At 28.2% G+C, this 19,739-nt stretch overlaps 3 protein-coding genes and 1 non-coding gene across 5 annotated transcripts; 3 read left to right on the top strand and 1 right to left on the bottom strand.

Annotated features, from left to right (window-relative positions):
- Positions 1-602: 602 nt before the first annotated feature.
- LOC109809774 (uncharacterized) lies at positions 603-938 on the top strand. Its single transcript, XM_083074650.1, has one exon. The coding sequence runs from the start codon at positions 603-605 to the stop codon at positions 936-938; it is 336 nt and encodes a 111-aa protein (XP_082930776.1).
- A 1,568-nt stretch (positions 939-2,506) lies between these two features.
- Positions 2,507-5,253, top strand: CLS (cardiolipin synthase). The gene is made up of 8 exons (XM_020371454.3): positions 2,507-3,122; positions 3,191-3,257; positions 3,341-3,415; positions 3,491-3,542; positions 3,815-3,900; positions 3,991-4,065; positions 4,741-4,835; positions 4,920-5,253. The coding sequence occupies exons 1-8, from the start codon at positions 2,662-2,664 to the stop codon at positions 5,008-5,010; spliced, it is 1,002 nt and encodes a 333-aa protein (XP_020227043.2). The 5' UTR covers positions 2,507-2,661; the 3' UTR covers positions 5,011-5,253.
- Positions 5,254-9,638: 4,385 nt separating this feature from the next.
- On the bottom strand, positions 9,639-9,710 carry TRNAW-CCA (transfer RNA tryptophan (anticodon CCA)). The gene has a single exon. It is a non-coding gene; the product is annotated as a tRNA-Trp (tRNA).
- Positions 9,711-14,818: 5,108 nt separating this feature from the next.
- TOM1 (tobamovirus multiplication 1) lies at positions 14,819-19,551 on the top strand. 2 transcript variants are annotated; one of them, XM_020373034.3, is made up of 12 exons: positions 14,819-14,987; positions 15,075-15,224; positions 15,314-15,404; positions 15,488-15,540; positions 15,629-15,721; positions 15,897-15,968; positions 16,641-16,713; positions 16,858-16,903; positions 17,045-17,108; positions 18,013-18,066; positions 18,858-18,935; positions 19,031-19,551. In XM_020373034.3, the coding sequence occupies exons 2-12, from the start codon at positions 15,081-15,083 to the stop codon at positions 19,121-19,123; spliced, it is 861 nt and encodes a 286-aa protein (XP_020228623.1). In that variant the 5' UTR covers positions 14,819-14,987; positions 15,075-15,080; the 3' UTR covers positions 19,124-19,551. The 2 variants fall into 2 exon arrangements, with proteins under 2 accessions (XP_020228623.1, XP_020228625.1); XM_020373036.3 differs by lacking the exon at positions 15,075-15,224 and having other exon boundaries at positions 14,820-14,987.
- The last annotated feature ends 188 nt before the right edge of the window (positions 19,552-19,739 follow it).

Raw genomic sequence — 19,739 nt, forward strand, 5'->3', positions numbered from 1 at the left:
GACAGCAAGTTGCTAGGACCTCATACCCAAAAAGCACACAACCAAGACAATGAAAGATCAACCTCTTTCTTTCCTTTAGCCAAGGCATAAAAGGTGGAGAGTCCTGAGAAAATTTGACTAACAGATCATATAAAAACTAGAAAGTTAATCATCGAGTTGGAGTATGTAGAAATTATAATTTTGTCAATATAGCAATTGCGGAAGAATTCAAGGGTACATATTACAGAAAGTCCATTTCATACTTACTATGATCAATAATGTTATACACTGTCTAGTGTGCATAAGAAGCAAGGTATTAGAAGTCAAAAGGATAAAGTGTGATGCCGGGAAAACAAGCGTCGGGATAATTTGATGTTCTTGTTCACTTTATAAAGTTTCAATCATGGAAGTTCATGCTTTTCATAAAGCATGTCATTATCTACCTACCATCTACTAAACTTCAAAAGGAGAAGCACCAAATTTAAAATTAAATTGAGGATGATGAGCACACCACACTTATCTTCATCTAGAAGCCTCCTTCATAAATTTATTTTAACAGTAAATTCAATGCATTATAAAAGCAATGTCACTTTCCACTGCCATCAAATTCAAAACCATATAGCATGGCTGCTCCTCCTCCAGTCGCTATAGGCACAAGGGGCACAATTGGATCTCTTGTGAGGAAGGAAATTGAATTCTTCTCAAAGTTTGAGTTAGGAAATTCACAAAGGGCGCAGCCACAGTTTGTGAACATGGTTTCTAGCAGAAGTTTTTCCACTTCCAAGCCTAGTTTCTGGGTCTTGCTAATGACAGGGAAGAGGAGGAAGCGAAGAGGTACCAATGTGTTTCTTTCAAAAATGTGTTCTGTCGTTCAAGTGGTAGAAAGCAATAAGTGGAACAGAATTCCTGGTTACAGCTACAGAATTCTCAAGGATGATATCAACAACTTTCAGCTCTAAGTGAATTATAGTCTGCGCTTCTATCTTGAGTGGTCAAAAACTTGCAGCATGTTCATGTTATTTTTCACTGTGTTGTCAGATTGGGAAAAACATTTTTTTTTTTTTTTTCATATGGGGTTCATTTTCAAGTTCTAATGCCTTTGGTATTGGTACTGTCCTGCCTTTTGTCGCTTTGAGATGTGCATTCAGTGTTTGCATGAGCAGATTTGACCCAATACAGCTCATTGGAAGAAAATATGGTGAGGTCAAGAGGATTAAGGATCAAATAGTAAATGAATGTCATTATTCTTGTTCAGATCTGTGACCCCTTTGTATTTCTGAACTAAAGGTTCAAGCACAAGAGTTCCTTTGTACTTATCAACATGTTTGTAACTATGCCTACATTAATATTAATATTTTCGGGCTTGGACATCAGGTTCTTTTGAGTGAAATAAAATAGAAACAGAAAGTGCAGATGAAAGTAAAACAAAAAGGTGAATTAAGGATTTAATTGCGTGTGTTAAATTTAACTTCGGTGAAATCTTGTGTATATTATTTACTGATGGTGTAGCAATATGTTAGGCCTGATCCGAAATTTTTTTTATCATTATTTTAATATATCATGTTACTTATAATAAAGAGGATTTTATTAACTTTCAGGGACTGATTGAATGAAACGAGATAGGATCTCAGATAGGCATGGCAACCGAAAATTTAAACCGTCTCCGTGCTTGCCCTTCTTCCCGATACTCGCTGGGGTAAAATTTAGGTCTTCATCTCTGTTCCCGGCGGAATTTGGATTTTCCCGTCCCCGCCCTCGCTCTGCTCCTATTTTTTTTCTTCTTTTTTTTCTTTTAAATAAATATGAACAATTTTAAAAAAAATAATAATATAAATTTTTACATATAAATATTTCTAATTTTGCTTTATATATATATAAAAATAATTTTTTAATTATATTATTAAGTGGGGCGGGGTATGGGGATGACCTCGTCTCCGCCCTGACAATCGGGGAAAACCCGAACCCGAACCCGATAAACACGGGTTTTTCCCGTTCAAATCGGGATGGATTCGGACAAGTACTCACGAGAGCGGGTTAGATTGTCGTACCTAAATCTGATAAGCTACAATTTCAAAGCTCTCTTTCATCTTTTTTACATGATATAACCACAAACCTTTTACAGCATTTGACCAAGACAACAAAGATAAAAGTTTGGGAAAATGTTTTTGAAAAATTCAGTGCACATTTATTAATTTCAAAGCAGAAAATGAATAAAGAAAAAATTGTTGTTTTGAGAGTAAAAATATTTTTGAACTATTCTAATTACATCCAGAAACACAACCTAGTATGTCTTTTAGCATGCGTTATTCTTGGATATGGCCAAGTAAGTGCGAGGACACTTGGTAACTTACCATAGGACAAGGATTGCAACAAGTGTAGTGCACGATTACCTTAGGGCTTAGGCCTAAAAAGCCCATGGGCTTCTGGCCTAGGGCACAAACCGAAGAGGTTTTAGATATTTCTTACACGTGACAACTGACAACACCTATCCTCTTATAAAATGCTAAACGACCGTGCGTTTTGGTTGCTCCCTTAGTCGTTTAAACAAGTAGCCGTCTAGCTCGTGAAAGCGAATGAAATTCAACGCCGAAGAAAGACATGTTTGAAGGAGGAAAACATCGTGTATTATAAATTTCTAATTCTAAAACCCAAAAAGTTGCCGAAATGTTTCAATGATCGATAATGGTTCTATTTCGCAAGTTCCTAAAAGCAATACTGAGAGAGAAAAGCAAAGGCAGAAGCAGAACCTTCCTCACCTCAACCACCGCATTCCCGTGGTATGCGCCTCACCTTAACAATTACAACCGACTCTTCCGATCCCCACCCAGCAACCACAGACTCCTGTCTCCCGGCCCAGGTCCAGGCCCAGTCCCAGTCCCAGGCCCAGGCCCTCTCTTCCTGACTTGGCCTCCATGGAAACTGTCTCAGTCCGCCACCCCTCTCTATTTGCACCGAAACGCCGTCGTTTTCCCCAAGGTCCTCCACCCCTTCAATTTGCTTCGCTCCACCACCGTAACTCCCCCTCTCCGCTTCCCTGATCCGCTTCCCTCCAATTCCAACAACTCTCCCATTTTCCACAGCTTCGTCAATCTCCCCAATTTCATATCCTTCTCCCGATTACTCTCTGGTCCTCTCATCGCATGGTACGTTCCTTGCTCCTTTTTCCTTTTTTTCATTCAATTAATTATCTCCTTCTTTTATTTTTACACAGGATCATCTCCAACGACTTTTACACTTCAGCTATGGTAGGCTTGGCAATCTCCGGTGCCACTGATTGGGTCAGTTTCAGAAACACATGTTTATTGCTTTTTAATTCAACATTCACTATCACATGCTAATTGCTAAACGTGCTTTTTAATAGCTGGATGGATACGTCGCTAGGAAGATGAAGATCGATTCCGTGGTGGGTTCCTACCTTGATCCCCTTGCTGACAAGGTAATATCTTCACTCTCTTTTCTCCTTGCGTTTCTGTTTTTGTTTCATCTTATTTTGTTTCTCTCGTCAATGCAGGTTCTTATTGGTTGCGTTGCTCTTGCCATGGTGCATAAAGATCTACTGCATCGTATGTACTTCTGCTATTTCTGTTTTTTTGTATGTTTCTGGTAACAATAATTGCCTTAAGCATTTCTCATATTATCAAGATTTAGAGAAATGCAATTTTCTTTTAATTATATGTTGCTCGGGCTTAGTGATCTCAGTGGCTGAAACTAGAAAGGATGTGTTGCTTGCTTCAAATATTGTTGCATTATTCTGCATTTATGTTTTGAGAACATATATAATTTGTACCCCATCTATGCTGTGTAAAACTATTCATATTGGTTTCTCATTTTGAAGCTGGGCTTGTTTGTCTTGTTGTGTTACGGGACGTCTTCCTTGTTGGTGGTGCGGTATTTGTAAGAGCAAATAGCTTGGGTTGGAAGGTACCAAAATGTAGTTTTCAACTTATCGATTTTGCTTGAGAAATTGTGGAGTCATCGAGATGAAACCTTGATGTTGTGTGTTTCTCTCAGTGGAAAAGCTGGATTGATTTTTTTAACCTTGATGGGACCTGCCGCCAAAAGGTTGAACCACTCTTTCTAAGCAAGGTAAGCTTGATGGTTTTTTGAGTTTATCTATCATACAGTGCATGGTGCTGGACATTAAGTGCAGACTGGCTTATGTATACTAGTTGTATCACCTGCTTGTCCTGTTGCTCTCCTGGATGAATATTTATGGTTCAGACAGAACATTTAAGAATACTCGACTTCTTAACATGTGCAATGAGTCCAAACCTTTCCTTCCAATTAAACCAAATGTTGCTGTTTGATTTTTAATTTTTTTGGTAATGGAATGATAACAATGATATAAGAGTTTGGTTTCTTGACATGATGATTGATTGATGTAATAAGCATGTCCATAAAAGTAATTAGAGGAATTAGATTGTTGTTTATCAACAGCTAAAGCACGAAACCCTCAGTTTGAAATGATCTCAAATTACATTCCCAACCCCCTATCGCACACATACACAATTAAAGGTGAGCAAACGCCCCCCTCCCTTTTAATCCCCATTTTTTTTGGTAAGGATTAATCACTTCAATTTCTGACTTTACAAAACCTTTACCCTGGTTCCTAACATTCACTAAAATGCTTTTAAAATGGAAAATGAAAACGGTATCACTATCTAGTCATAGATTAGTGAAGTAGATTATACCGATGGAGAAACACTCAGTGGTTTCCTTTTATCTATCACACTTTTTGAGGAGGAATACAAATTTGAACAGGTGAATACAGTGTTCCAATTAGTATTAGTTGCTGCAGCTCTTCTTCAACCAGAATTTGGAACCCCGGAAACAAAATCATATATTACTTATTTGAGGTAAGCTAGCTAGAAATTTTTGTTGCCCTTCTAGCAAGTCTTTCCAAATTTCCAAATGTGAACTTGAACCATTTTATGGTGCAGCTATTTGGTGGCTTCAACTACAGTAGCATCTACTGCAGCATATGGAGCACAATACTTTAGGAGATCTGTTGTAGTATCAAACTCGGTCTAGTTGAGTTTTCAGAGGGACGATGGATCGGCACGATCAAGGACTTGTTGCACGGTAAATTATGGCTATATTGCACAGGCTTTGTTTTCAAATATTGCCTTCTGACATAAACATTAGGCTTTCAAATGTTGTTTTTCAATAGTGATCGACAAATGTTAGATTTTTATTTTCAGAAATTATTCGGTGTTAGAGGAAAGTATTTGTATATTTCTTTGTGGTGCAACGTAAGTTTATATTATATTCTAATTAGCCTCCATTATTTATTTGTTATCCGTTGATAAAAAAATCTAATCAAATTTAGCGGACTTAATTTTATTAAATTAATATTTAATATTAAAAAATAGTAATAATACATAAATTGCAAACTTAATTTTATTCAATTATTATTTAATATTAAAAAATAGTGATAATACATCAATTGCAAAGATTCATGCACAGCTGTTGATCAAATCCAATCAGATGTAATGGGCTTAATCATGTTAAATTAATATTAAATTTTAAAATATAGTAATACATCAGTGGCAAAAGGTTCACGCATAACTGTTCGTTAGACCTAATTATATTAAATTGGCTTTTAAAAAAATAGGAAAACATGAATGACATAAAGTTCATAAAAAAGGTTCGTATCATTGTCTTTGAATTCACTTGATATGTTCTTAGTCACCGACTCACCGGTATCTATCGAATTAATACTAATAATACGGTTATAAAAAAAATATTATACAAATATATTTATTTTTTCGAGATTTATTTTTAAATATTTTTTACTAAAAATATTATTAATTTTTAAAAAATTATTTTAAAATTTATTTTAGGATTAATAATGTATTAGCCTGATCATGTTTCTACAATGTTTTGATCCATAAGATTTATGATGACCGTACTAGGGACCTTGTGCATTCTACCACAATATATGAGAAAACCTGAATTTCTATATTACTTTTTAGTAATTATATAATCAAACAATATCTTCTTTTGAGTTAATATTTTATATTTTATGTTTCAAAACAATTATATGCATGTTGTATTAGGAGGAGATATTACATATAAGTCTGCTAGACAATTTTAGCAATTATTAGATAGGCACGATAGGTATTCGTGCAATGAATTATTTTGATAATTGATATAACATAATAGTTTTTTTTATATATATAATAGTTATCATATAAGTTATAACATGTCTATATTATATGTGTGTATAAAATTATAGTTAAAGTAATATAGTAATTTTTTTATTTGTTTATTTTATTTAAAATAATTTTCTCTTTAATTTCTTCACATATAAGTGTACCCTTCATAATCGTTCTTATCTCAAACCAGGTTTTCAAAAAAAAAATTCTTCTATTTTAGAGTGAATTTTTTTTTTTATATATCAAATTAAGGATAAAATTATTCGAATGTACTTGTTATTTTCTTTTCAGTTTGTTGTTAACTTTTAATTATATCAATAACTAATTTAAAAAATAAAATGATCATAGCAAATGATAACTTCAGTTAAAAAATCCTGTCATTTCCTATACCAAACTAATTGAATTTTTGGTAAAACCATTCCAATAGATTAAAGTTGGACTACTTATAAAAATAACAACTATATTATGAAATAAATAAATACATATTTAAATAACTTTCAATTAATTATCTCATTATCGCAAACAAACAAAAAATAGTTCTTATTATTCCGTCACATTCAAAGTTCTTTCTTCATCATCAATTAATTATAATTTATCGAAATCTTCTTTGGGAATAAAATCTCTTGTCAAATTTGATCACATATTTTGCTCGTCAAATGCTAAAAGAAAATGATATTAAATACAATAAATATACTCATTTGTGATATAAATTTACTATTACTTACATATTAAAAATAGTACATGTAGTATTTTGTTATATAAGTTCATAATAATTTACATATAAAATATTTAAATATATAATTTTAGTAATAAATTTTTTTCATAAAGGCGTGAATCTTTTCGTATTATAATTTTTTGATTATAAGTAAAATATTTTAATATGAAGGTATAGTTAAAAAAAAATAAATATTTATTATAACAATTTAAAAAATATTCACAAAAAAAAACTTAGAATTACCTTTTCATTAAACATCTCAATACTGAAATAATTTTTAAGATTATACTTTGAAAATAAAAGAATATTTACCTTCGTTTACATGAATAAAAGACAATAGAGACAATCATCATAAAATTAAAAGAAGGAAAAATGGAGGAATGTGAATATGTTAAAAATGATAATATACATGTAGTATTAGATGAAATAATGCAGATATGTATAATATAATTGAGTTTGACCAAATAGAAGACCTGAAGAAATTGAAATGATTGTTAGATTAAGTTTAGTTATAAAAATGTAATTATGTAAATATCAGTTATCGATTATCAATTATATTATATAAACATTAAATAAAATAAATAGTAACTATAACGTATATGAAGAATTAAATTATAGAGTGGACAAAATGCAGAATCAAGGGAAAATAATTAGTAATTAGTAATAATTTTAAAAATATATAAAATAATCATTAGTAATCATTTAGTTATAAATTTTTATTGATAACAAATATTAATACTTTTTCATTCTTTTAATTTTGTCATACTAAAAATTGAATAAATATTTCCATAAATTAAAAATTATATTGTATTATTAAAGAAAAAATAGAATACACAAATTTTTATATTTTTTTATTTATGATATATTTATTAATTTATTTATTTCCAATAGCAATTTATTTATTTATTGATTGATATATTAATTGATTATTACGATCAACTGGTTAGTGCTCAAATTATTTTTGATATATTTGTTTATTTATTTATTTTTATTATTAATTTATTTATCTATTTTTTTGATATATTAATCATTACTAATTATTAAAATATTTTAATCTAAATCTGTCCTTTAATTTTGGTATATTTTATTTTGATATAATATATAAATATCGGAGGAAATTATTGAAGACAAGTTTTATGTGTACAAAATGTAATAGTTATTAGTATTTATTTTATATATTTTTTAGTAAATTGATTAATTCTTATATTAGTTTATTTTATTTTTATAATAACATCTATATAAATAAATTTGTAGAGAGTTTTGAAGGAAAAAAGTTTTTGGAAGGAAGAGAATTGTTGTAGAACTTTTTTTTTTTATATTATTAATAAATGTGATATTGAAGATTAAAAACAAATTTAGGTAAATAGTTCATATTAAATTCTAATAAACTTAGAGATAATATATATATATATATATATATATATATATATATATATATATATATATATATGTGCAATGTAATTTTTGTCGAAGTTATAAAAAAAATTGGTTGAAAAAGAAGGAAGAAAAATCATGTAATAATAAGAAAAAATAGTTTTTTTTTTAAGTTCCAAAAGAATGAAAAAAGTTTATATTTAATTAATTGTTATTGATAAACATGTTTATATCATTTTATTTTTATAAGACTCAATAAAAATAAATTAAACTTTATTATATAACTAAAAAATAAATACATAATTTAATTAATAAATACATTTTTAATCATGATTATATCAAATATCTATCATTAAAAAGATAACTAACTTTTATCAAAAATCATCAACATATTAAAAAATAAATATTTTTTTATTAATATGGTCAATTTCATACATAATAATTAGGGATGACAATGAGGTCCCATGAGAGCGGGTAATAATAAACCTGTCTCTACCCCGCGGGATGAAAATTAACCTTATACTCACCCCATATCCGTGCGGGTATCCATTAAGTGGGTATTCATGAATTTCTTGAATACTCATGGATATTTATGAATATTTATATTTTTTTAATAAATTAAAAAAATATATATTAAAAATAATTTTAAGTTTATATTTAATGTCATTGAAATATTAAAAATAAAAATTTAATGTTAATTTTGAACATGTATTTAATGTTAATTTTGTTAAAATAATAATAAAAATGCAAGATAATTAATAACTTAAAATACATCAATCTCACAAGTGAAAGTCTCATATCAGGAAGTTACAATAATTCAATATCATAATTCCAAACGAAAGTAAATAACTTAAAATACATAAATCTTATTGTGATGACTAATGTGTGAGTTGTGCGACTATGGAAAGGAAATAAAATGAGAGAGTATAATTTTAGGATTATGTGGTACAATGATAATTAGGATATTTAAAAATATTACTAAACGGGTACCCACGAGTATGAATATCATTATACCCGCCCTCGCCCCCGCCCCGTTTATAAACGAGTAAAAAATTATTCGTCATCATTATCCGCGAGTACACAATTAACCTATTCATTTATTATCCGTAGCGATTTTACCCACAAATATCCGTAAGTGTGAGTATTTTTGTCATCCCTAATAATAACTAATGAGTAAATATTTGTTACATAATCAACCTTAACTCAATTTCACATACTACTTTTTTACATTGTTCACTAATGATATTAAATTTAATTGAGAAATGCTAGTCATGCCGAAAAATTAGTCCATTCAATCAAAAATTGACATCTGTGAATGCATTAATTACAAATTGGATTTGGGCCGTAGATCGATGCTGCATTCAAGGGTTACTTTAGGAAAAATTAAAATCAAGTTGGAACCGTACAGGAATTGAACCCGACGTGAATCGAACACGCAACCTTCTGATCTGGAGTCAGACGCGCTACCATTGCGCCACGGATCCTTGCTGAGGTAGAAGTTGATGTTTTTTATATAATCTAAATCTATAACGATGAGCAATATTTTTTAAAAGGTTGTTCTATAAATATTAGTTATTGACGCGAAATTATAATTTTTGACCGCCACACTCTCTTTGTTCAAATTATTTATATGAATGAAAATGATTATATAATTATTTATTGAGAATGAAAATTATTTATTACTACCATGTTATAGATTAGATATTTATTTTTCAAAGCGATAACTCTCTTTTTAATTTACTCATTCCCTTGATGTGGTATATCTTTTTTCTTACATCAAATATTAGTTGTATGTGTTAATTCACAATTTTAGTACCATTATGTTAGTATGTAACACTTTTAAAAAGTTTCATAAGTCCTTAAAACAAATATTATGTGTATAACTTAAAATTATCGTTTGTGGTAAAGAAAGTAATATTTTAGATTTTATAGAGATAAAAATAAAAAAAATAATTTTATAAAAGATAAAAATCAAAATTTATTTATTTTACAAGATATATAAATATTTTACAAGGATTAAAAATAATGTTACAAATTTTATAAGGATAAAAAATAAATAATATTTTTTACATAAACCAAAATCAAAACTCGTTTATTTTATGAATAAAAATTTAAAACATATTAAAATTGAGAATCAATAAAAATCTACCAAAGATTTTAGTTTCTACTTTTGACACAATGAGATCTGTTTGAGGATATATGTCTACTAACAACTAACAAGGGATGTTAAACTCACATCATGCGAGATGCAAGCTTGGATTGGATCTCTCACCATTTATGGCAACCAAGGTGTCTAATCATTAGTTAGCTAGTAATAGTATTTGTTAAAAATATTGTTTTTACTATATTTATATATTTACTAAACTAAATTATCATAATTATTTTTAATTAAATATTAATATTTTAAAATAAATTATCAATAAATAAAAAAATTTATAATATAAATTATTTATTATAAATTTAAAATATAATTTATATACTTAATATATATATATATATTTACAAATTTTAAATATAATTTATATATTTAAAGATAATATTTATTTATATATTTATTATAAATTTCAATTATATATAATATATATACATGTGCATTTGTACATGTTACTAGTATTAAGTGTTTTAAAATAAATCAGAAGTTTTGGAGTGGAAAATAACATGAAAGACAATATTAAAAAATAATAAATATTTTTATATAATAAATATTTCATAAAACATATATTATCCTAACGATATTAATTAAATTTATTTGTTTAGTATAATTAAAATAAAATTGTTAAATTAGGAAATGAAATATTATATTAAAATATTAACTTAAAAATTTAATACTTTATTAAAATATGTTATAATATATATATATATATATATATATATATATATAGAGGAGGGTTCAAACGACACCGGTGTAACTTTTACGAAGTGTTACACCGCTTAATAACTTTATATTAAATGTGAATTTTAAAAATCCAACCGTTAGATTGAAAGTTCATATCTCTTAAATCATATATACAAAATTTTATATTAATCTAAAATGATTTGATACTTCATTCTCATAAAACAAAATTGACGTAATATATTCATTTCAAAATACACTAAAATATGAACAGTTTGATTACCTTTAAGTTGTTGTTCAAATTTAACAAAATTTGATATATAAAATCTAAGAGATATGAGCTTTCAATCTAACGGTTAGATTTTCAAAATTCAAAATTAGTATAAAGTTATTGAGTGGTGTAACACTTAGTAAAAGTTACACCGGTGTCGTTTGAACCCTCCTCATATATATATATATTAATAAAATAAATTGATTCAATATTTTTAGAGTGTGTTTGGATGAAGAATTTATAAAGAATTTGAAATTCAAGTATTTTGTGAAATTTCTTGAAATAGTAGAATTTCAAATTCTCAAAAAAAGTAAGAATTTCAAATTTCTCATTTTTTTTACTCGGTTACTTATATATTTTTATCTTATCTCTTATCTCTTCATGTTTTTAATTATTGAATATTTAAAAATATTTATCAAATTATTAAATATCATCTAATATTAATTTTTAAAATTATTAATTTTAAAAAATTGGCTAATATTTATTTTTATAAAATTTAATTTAAAATCTCAATATATAAATATATTTTTAAAATTAATTTTACTATGGTGGAATCAAATTACCATTTCCAAACTAACAATTTAAAATTTAAATTGACTTATTAAAACAAAATATTTTAAGAATGATAGAAATTGAAATCAAAGTAATTCAAATATAAGAAATTTTAAATTCCTTGAATTTGTAAAATTCCTCATCCAAACACACCATTGTAGTGTGTTTGAATGAATAATTTAAATGAAATAATTCATTTATTTGAAGGATTTCAAATTCTTTAAGGTAAAATACCTTGTTTGGATGGACAATTGATAAAGAATTTGAAATTTAAGCATTTATAAAATTATTTGAAATAGTAAAATTTCAAATTCTTCTAAAAAAAATAAGAATTTAAAATTTTTCATATATTTTTTTTCTTATTTTACTTATATATTTGATCTTATCTCTTATTTTTTTTTATATTTTTTTTTATTGAATATTCAAAAATATTTTTAAAATTATTAAATATTATCTAATATTAATTTTAAAATTAGTAAATATTTAAAAATTAACTAATATTTATTTTTTAAAAATTAATTTAAAAATATCAATATATAAATATATTTTAAAATAAATTTTACTATAATAGAATCAAATTATCATATTTAACCTAACAATTTAAAATTTAAAAAATTTAAATTAACTTATTTAAATAAAATATTTTTAAAATAATATAAATTAAAATCAGAATAATTCAAATTCTAAAAATTTAAAATTCTTTAAATTTATAAAATTAATCGTCCAAACTAACCAATAACATTGAAATCGCAAAAGACATAACGCCATTAACATTGAAATCGCAAAAGACATAACTTCGCGCGGTTAAGTGGATAAATCCTTTTCACTCACGAAAAAATAAAATGGTTAACAACTAAAGTTCTTTGAGCAGAAAACATTTTAGGCAGTGAGATAGGCCTAGTTCTTCTTTAGGATTATTTTTATACATAGAGTCAAAATATTTTGTATTTTAGTGGACGCGTTCAACACTGTTATTAAATGAAGTGGATAAATAAGAAGAAGAAAAAAGAGAGAGAATATTGAATGAATGTTTTGCAAATTATGATATGCAACGTTACATAGGTAGTTATATATTGTTTTATACTTTTTTTTCATTTTATCATTTGACCAATATATTATTAGAAGTTATAGTATACTTGAATGAGAAAAATGTCTAAGAAAAAATGGAGAAGAAAGAGGTGTATGATTGTATTATTTTTATATATTATATTATAGATATTATAGATACAAGATTTAAATTCTAAGATTTACTGTATAGGAAAAAATATATATATTACCGATAAATTATTAGTTTAAGTAAATATTAATTCAATTATCTCAAATAAAATTTTAAGTTTTAGTCTTATGATTGACGAAAAGATCTTATTTAGTCAAATAGTTTATTGACAAAAATTAATCATCACTAAAATTGTTGAATATTTTACATTAATATTATAGTTACAAAAAAATATATTATTTTCAATAAAAATTATATAAATTATTGTTTAATAAATATCCTTTTTTTTTACTAAAAAAACATTATGAACAAAATCTTATTAAAATCTTTCAATTTTCTTAAGAAAATAAACAAATAATAATTAATTTTCATATTTTTCAACACAAAGAATAATTTGTAATTAATAAAATTTTCTTAAGCAATCCCTTTATTTATTTATTTATTTATTTTTCATATACATATGGTGTCTCAAAATTAATAATAAAAGACTAGTATATACTCATGGTCTTAAGCTACCTCTTTAATCTTAAATAGTTAGCAATAATATTATTAAAAATAAAATTTTAAAAATCTCCTTAAAAATAATAAATAAATAATTCATAATATTTTTTTTATAAAAAACTCCTCATTATAAATTTATTTTCTATAAATAACACAACATAATAAATATTTTTTTAAATTTATTATTAAAAATATTTAATAATTTATTAAATGAGAAAAAATAATTAATAATTTATTACTAAAAATAGGTTATGTACCAACCGCATAAAGTAATGTAAAGTTTATTAACTTTTGTAATATTATCATGAAAGCTATATAATAATATTTTAAATTGGTTTACAAAGTAAGCTTATTTATAACCAAAATATATTGATAAACACAATGGTCAATCGGTATAAAATTGTTTTATTTTAATAAGTAGTATCAAATTTTAATAATACAATTACATTAAAAAATAAAAATTTCACTGCTTATAATGATCAATGATTGTTTTTAGAGTTAAAAATGAGTCGAGTTAAATTAAATTGATTTAATTTAATTTAGTTGGACAACATTTGACTGAAATTATAACTCAACTCAAGTTTGATATGAATTTTAATTTTTTTTTATTTCAAAATCAATTGGGATTCAAATTTATTAGTAATTCGATTCAAATTGTTAACTCGAATCATATAAATTAAGATTCATTTTAAAATTTTTTTTTATATATTTCAAATTTTTAATTCAATAATAAATTTTGATAAAATAATTATTTAATTAAAAATATAATTTATTTTATTAATTTTGCAAAATTATAAAATATGACTCTAAAAAAACTTATTACAACTAACATTTATATAAACTCAAACTACTTTACATTATTAAAAAAAAAAAAACTTAATTTATAATCATTATACTCAATTTTAACTCATTTATTTACGAAAATTAATATTTAATTTAAGTTTAACTTATTTGATTTATGAACCAAATTCAACAATCGATTTAAATTTTAAATTCTTTTTGAATTGATTCGATTTATTGAGATTATTAATAAATTTATAATTAAATAAGAATATTGTTTAATAAGGATACAGATGATTTAACGAAAAATATTATAATAAAAATTAAAATAATTTAATTTAAAACCTTATTATTTTTTAATTAACACAACTCTTATTATGGAACACTGAAAAGAATTAAATTTATTATTTATTTTGGGGCAATGACCTGAAGGTGAATACAATACAACCACCACGCTTGCTAGGTGCGAGTGCGACTGAGGTTGAAGAAGCTTAGTTGAGAGTTTAGACGAGAGAGAGAGAGAGAGAGAGAGCGCGCGAAAGTTGTTGTTTCCATCTCTCAACCTGCACACCACAGGCCCACACACACTCCGACTTGAAGACTGTCAGGTAGACTACCTATTATCTCTCTCTTCTCTCTCTCTCTCTCTCTCTCTCTCTCACACACACACACTCACACTCTTACTCACCCTTCAGCGCAACATGAGAAATCTGCTACTCATGGAGATTGCGCCTCTCTACCCCAGCTTAAGGTGGTGGGACGAAATCAACTCCTCCTCGCGATGGCAGAGCGCCGTTTTCTACTTCCTCTGCGCTGCTTACGCTCTCGTCTCCTCCATCGCTCTCGTTCGTTTCCTCCTTCTAAACCTATGCTCTTTTTTCTACCTATTCTTCTATTTGCTTAACCAATGCACTCTTCTTCTTATTTCCCGCAGATTCAATTGATAAGGATTGAAGTTAGAGTGCCTGAGTATGGTTGGACCACGCAGAAGATTTTTCATCTCATGAACTTCATTGTCAACGGAGGTCGCCATTCTTCCTCATTTCAGGATCTTTGTTTTTGTATTACGTGTTTAACGCCTTTTGTTTGTTTCTTTTTCATTTTGCAGTACGTGCAGTGGTGTTTGGATTGCACAAGCTAGTTTTTCTTTTGCATCCTGAGGTTAGTTTTGTACCCGTCGTGTTTGACTAATGATTGGAAGCTTGGTAGTTGGTATGCTGACAAAGAGTGGCTATGCTTGTTTGATTAGGCATTGATTTTGGTGCTATTAGATCTGCCAGGACTACTGTTTTTCTCGACATATACACTTCTAGTCCTTTTCTGGGCAGAAATTTATCACCAGGCAAGCCAAAATCCTCTTTATCCTTTTGAAATTATTTATTTTTGCTGTTATGAACTAGTACCTCTTTTTATTGAATGAAATAGAACTGCCTCAAAAAAAAAAAAAAGAATTATCTGTATTCGCATGATCAAGGAAATTCTAATTATTTATTTATCTTTTTCCATTGACGGAACAGGCACGGGGTTTACCAACTGATAAGCTCAAGATAGTTTATATTTCAGTAAATGCTGCCTTATACATTATCCAGGTATCTATCTCGTTTTCTGATCTACAATATATTATGGTACGGTGGTGTTTCCTTCGTTCCCATTATTCATGCCAATACACTCGATCAAAGCATAATGATACGAGCATCTCCCCTGCAACTGCAATATGGTTGGACTTTCACTTGAACTGTTTATGCCTTTGAAACATATCGTTGTTTTTCCTGCCTGCATATTCCATGTTTTTTAAATGGAAAACTGCTCTTTATTTTGGTTTTTAATGTCGCCTGATTTTGGTCAGAAACTATCATACTGCAGCTTCTCGATTTATAACCTGTTATATTGTCAACATTTCTGCACCTGCATCCACCCACTTTGCTGGAACAGAATAGTAGTGGTCAATAGAAGTAGTATGGGAAAAAAGAAAGACGGTTTTAGCTTACAATCTTTTGGTTTCTAGAAATATCCCAGCATATGAATTTCCAGGAGAGTTGTACATGTTGATTGTTAACCAAATGTTCAACCATAGTTTATTTGGTTTGATAATTGTTGACTTTTAGAAAGGCAATCATTTTTATGCCTTAGTTATGGTTTACTTCTGTTTACTTTTTGCAAGATGCATGTTGTGCAAAGCATATGTTTCAACACAAACAGGAATAATTTCTTTGATAGTTGATGTCAATAATCATAATACTAAAGGGAGGCTTTGGATTTAGGTTTGTATTTGGATATACCTCTGGATAGATGATAACAGTGTCGTGCAGTTCATTGGAAAGATATTTATTGCAGGTTAGCTTTCTAATCAAAGGTTGATCATGTTAATATGTTTCACAACCACCTGTGAGCTTCAGAAAGGGTTTTCTACCTTAGAATAATACATTGCTATAAGCATAGACATTTATTAACAATGTTTTTTCCCCCCATTTTCTTCAGTTGTGTCATTTATGGCTGCACTAGGCTTCTTGATATATGGAGGAAGGTGAGGCTTCTGCATTTTGTTTGACTTGCTATTGTCTTGTGAAATAATATTTTGAGGTCTCTGTTTCTTTCACTCACCGGTAATTTGTGTTTGTTATGGCTGGCCTTTTGATTTACCTGTGAAACTGTTAAATGTTTCTAGATTATTTTTCATGCTGAGACGCTTCCCAATTGAATCTAAAGGAAGAAGGAAGAAACTTAATGAGGTATAAGCATTTTTTTTCCTAAGTGTATATATTTGATAGTATGCCTTTGTGAAAATCATGTTGTGCCACTACAATACTGAAAGGTACCCCCCCTCCTCTGATATTTAATATATTGCCAAATTGGTCCATGTGCCGGTATTTCAATAGTAAATGTTTGTCTATTTTTGTTATCTCTTCATTTCTATTCCTCTAATGGGCATGGGAGTGTTTACGTCGGTTAGTTAATTTATTTCTTTTATAGGAGAAAAAGGATTTTCTTGAACTTGCAACAGCTAAAACCAGTAATGAAACGGAGCTGTTAAATGTTCTCAAGTGTTTGGATGTACAGGGTGTTGGCTTTGGATAATGAGATCATTGTCTAAAATTTTGTGTCATGAAGAGTTCTTTTGTTACCTTCGTTCATGGTCTTGTTTAAAGGATGAACCATGTGAACTCTTGTACCTCCTTTATTGATTTCTCTATCTCATGCCTTGCTTTTCCTCTATAAAATTCAAATTGTGCTCCACTGCTAAAACTTCTAGCAAATGATGGAAAAGAGCATGTTGTGCATTGTATTTTCATGCAATTATTTGTGCCAAAGATGTAATCAGTTTTAACTAGCTTGTTTATTTTCCTATTTTTAAATCACAACAAATCAATATACTTTCCATTTTAGGCATAGACATTTTTATTTATATATTACAAATCTATAGTCAATGGTCTATAACAGTACACATTTTAAACAATAAGGTTAAGTTCTGTGTGTACCCTTAGAATTAGAAATAGTTGTCATCATTTTATGAACTGAGAAGAACCCGCACTGGCTTTCTTCTGTTATATTCCAAAATATAACAAGATGAAATTGAAAAATAATTGTTCATATGAATACTACTTGTATTTATGTAACACGGGCTGGGTATTGCAGGTCGGATCGGTCACAGCCATCTGTTTCACCTGTTTTCTCATAAGATGCGTTATGGTAACTTCTGCCTTTATTATCATATTTATCTTTTTTAATGCTCAATTAAACATTTTCATAAGCTTGTCTATGTAAATATATCATGTAGAATTTTAATTTTTGTCTGCTTGTCTTCTGCGCATTGTCATGTGTTATCGTGTTACTTCATATTACACTTCATTAATATGAGTCTTCTTCCCTCTGCTTACAACATAAATAAGAGATGTTACTGTCAGCAGACATGCAAAAGAATGTGAACATGTCTACTAACTCTTAGTGCAGCAGTAGACATTTTATATATTCCGTGTCATATTTGGGTTTCTCCTTAGTTATAGTACATTTAAACATAAGTTTACTGTGATCTTATTTTGTTTACTTTCTTCCTATTACTAAAACCTTTTTGTTGTATAATTCATGGAAATGTAATTTTTTCTTTTGATAATAAAAAATGAACATGTGTATAATGTAGTTAATCAGAAAGTGTAGTTGGATATGAGAATCTTATAATATGGGTTTCGAGTGCAATACTGTTAGACATGCTCAAACAATTTTAGTTTGAAAAGAAGTAAGAGGGAGAAGATGGAAATCGAAAGAGCACTTAGAACTCTTTAGTGGTCAGCATGATAAGTGGGTGATCAAATGCAAAGTATGTCCCATGTGGAGATGAGTTTTAGGGAAAAAGCAAGGCAGAGATTTTAAGTCTTCGATGTGAGAACTAAAGCTGTAGAGTTAATGTTAAATAATGAGTTGTATGGTAGTGTTCTTCAAGCAGAATAACTTTTTTCTTAATCACACTTTTGATGTGCGTGCAGGGTTTTCTGTCTGCATTTGATTCAGATGCATCTCTTGATGTTTTGTACCATCCTATTTTGGACTTGATCTATTACATGGTATGCTGAGTATTCCTTTTTGTTGATTGCCACTTGAAGTTTGATTTCTCACTTTCTCGACATTTGGAATTTACTTTTTACTTTTCAAAAAACAGTTGGTTGAGGTCCTACCTTCAGCTTTAGTCCTCTACATCCTGCGCAAATTGCCTCCAAAGAGAATATCAGCCCAATATCATCCTATTCGTTAACTGCTGTTCATATTGGATCCTAATTTATTAATTTACCTGGCCCATTGTTTATGATTTTAATGGTTTTGGGTTAGATAGATACTTTTAAGTTCATTTGGAAAAGCAGATAAAGAAAAAGGATCCAGATAAAGTCTCATGGCAGTAGTTCTTATATGGTGACACTCAGCAGTTGCTACCTGGGAAGGATACTTTGGATTCAGGTTTTGTACGATGCAATGACAAGTCTCAAGAGCTCGAGTTAGTTTCTGCAGTTATTGTCCCTGCCCAAAGAGAAATTGTTGTAGTGTAGGCACAAGCTTGTAATGATGATCTATTTACAAAAAAGCATTTTATACAATGTTGAGTGTCTTAAAAAAAATATTTCGTTTTGTTTATTAGTTTAGAAATACTTCAATTTGAACAAAATGAAAATTGTCTCTTGATTATTATGAAGGGGTGTCACTTGGAATTGAGTTCTTGATCTTATGCAACAAAACTAAACTTGTGTTCTTTTAGAGGTAAGGGAAAAAAGAATAAGTTTTTAAATATGAATTAATTTTTTAAATTTAATCTTAAAAATTAAAATGCACTGACAATATGAATTTTTTACACTAGCATACAATTATAAAAAATCATG

This window comes from Cajanus cajan, chromosome 5 (genome assembly GCF_000230855.2).
Source record: "Cajanus cajan strain Asha chromosome 5, NIPB_CcT2T_4, whole genome shotgun sequence".
NCBI classification, from domain to species: domain Eukaryota; kingdom Viridiplantae; phylum Streptophyta; class Magnoliopsida; order Fabales; family Fabaceae; genus Cajanus; species Cajanus cajan.

Excerpts from the sequence above, each read along its gene's own strand:
- LOC109809774 (XM_083074650.1), top strand. The coding sequence starts at position 603 with ATGGCTGCTCCTCCTCCAGTCGCTATAGGCACAAGGGGCACAATTGGA.
- CLS (XM_020371454.3), top strand. The coding sequence starts at position 2,662 with ATGGTTCTATTTCGCAAGTTCCTAAAAGCAATACTGAGAGAGAAAAGC. Across the intron at positions 3,258-3,340 it reads TCTCCGGTGCCACTGATTGG|CTGGATGGATACGTCGCTAG; the intron begins GTCAGTTTCAGA and ends GCTTTTTAATAG. Across the intron at positions 3,901-3,990 it reads CAAATAGCTTGGGTTGGAAG|TGGAAAAGCTGGATTGATTT; the intron begins GTACCAAAATGT and ends TGTTTCTCTCAG.
- TOM1 (XM_020373034.3), top strand. The coding sequence starts at position 15,081 with ATGAGAAATCTGCTACTCATGGAGATTGCGCCTCTCTACCCCAGCTTA. Across the intron at positions 15,405-15,487 it reads GAACTTCATTGTCAACGGAG|TACGTGCAGTGGTGTTTGGA; the intron begins GTCGCCATTCTT and ends TTCATTTTGCAG. Across the intron at positions 15,541-15,628 it reads TTTTTCTTTTGCATCCTGAG|GCATTGATTTTGGTGCTATT; the intron begins GTTAGTTTTGTA and ends TTGTTTGATTAG.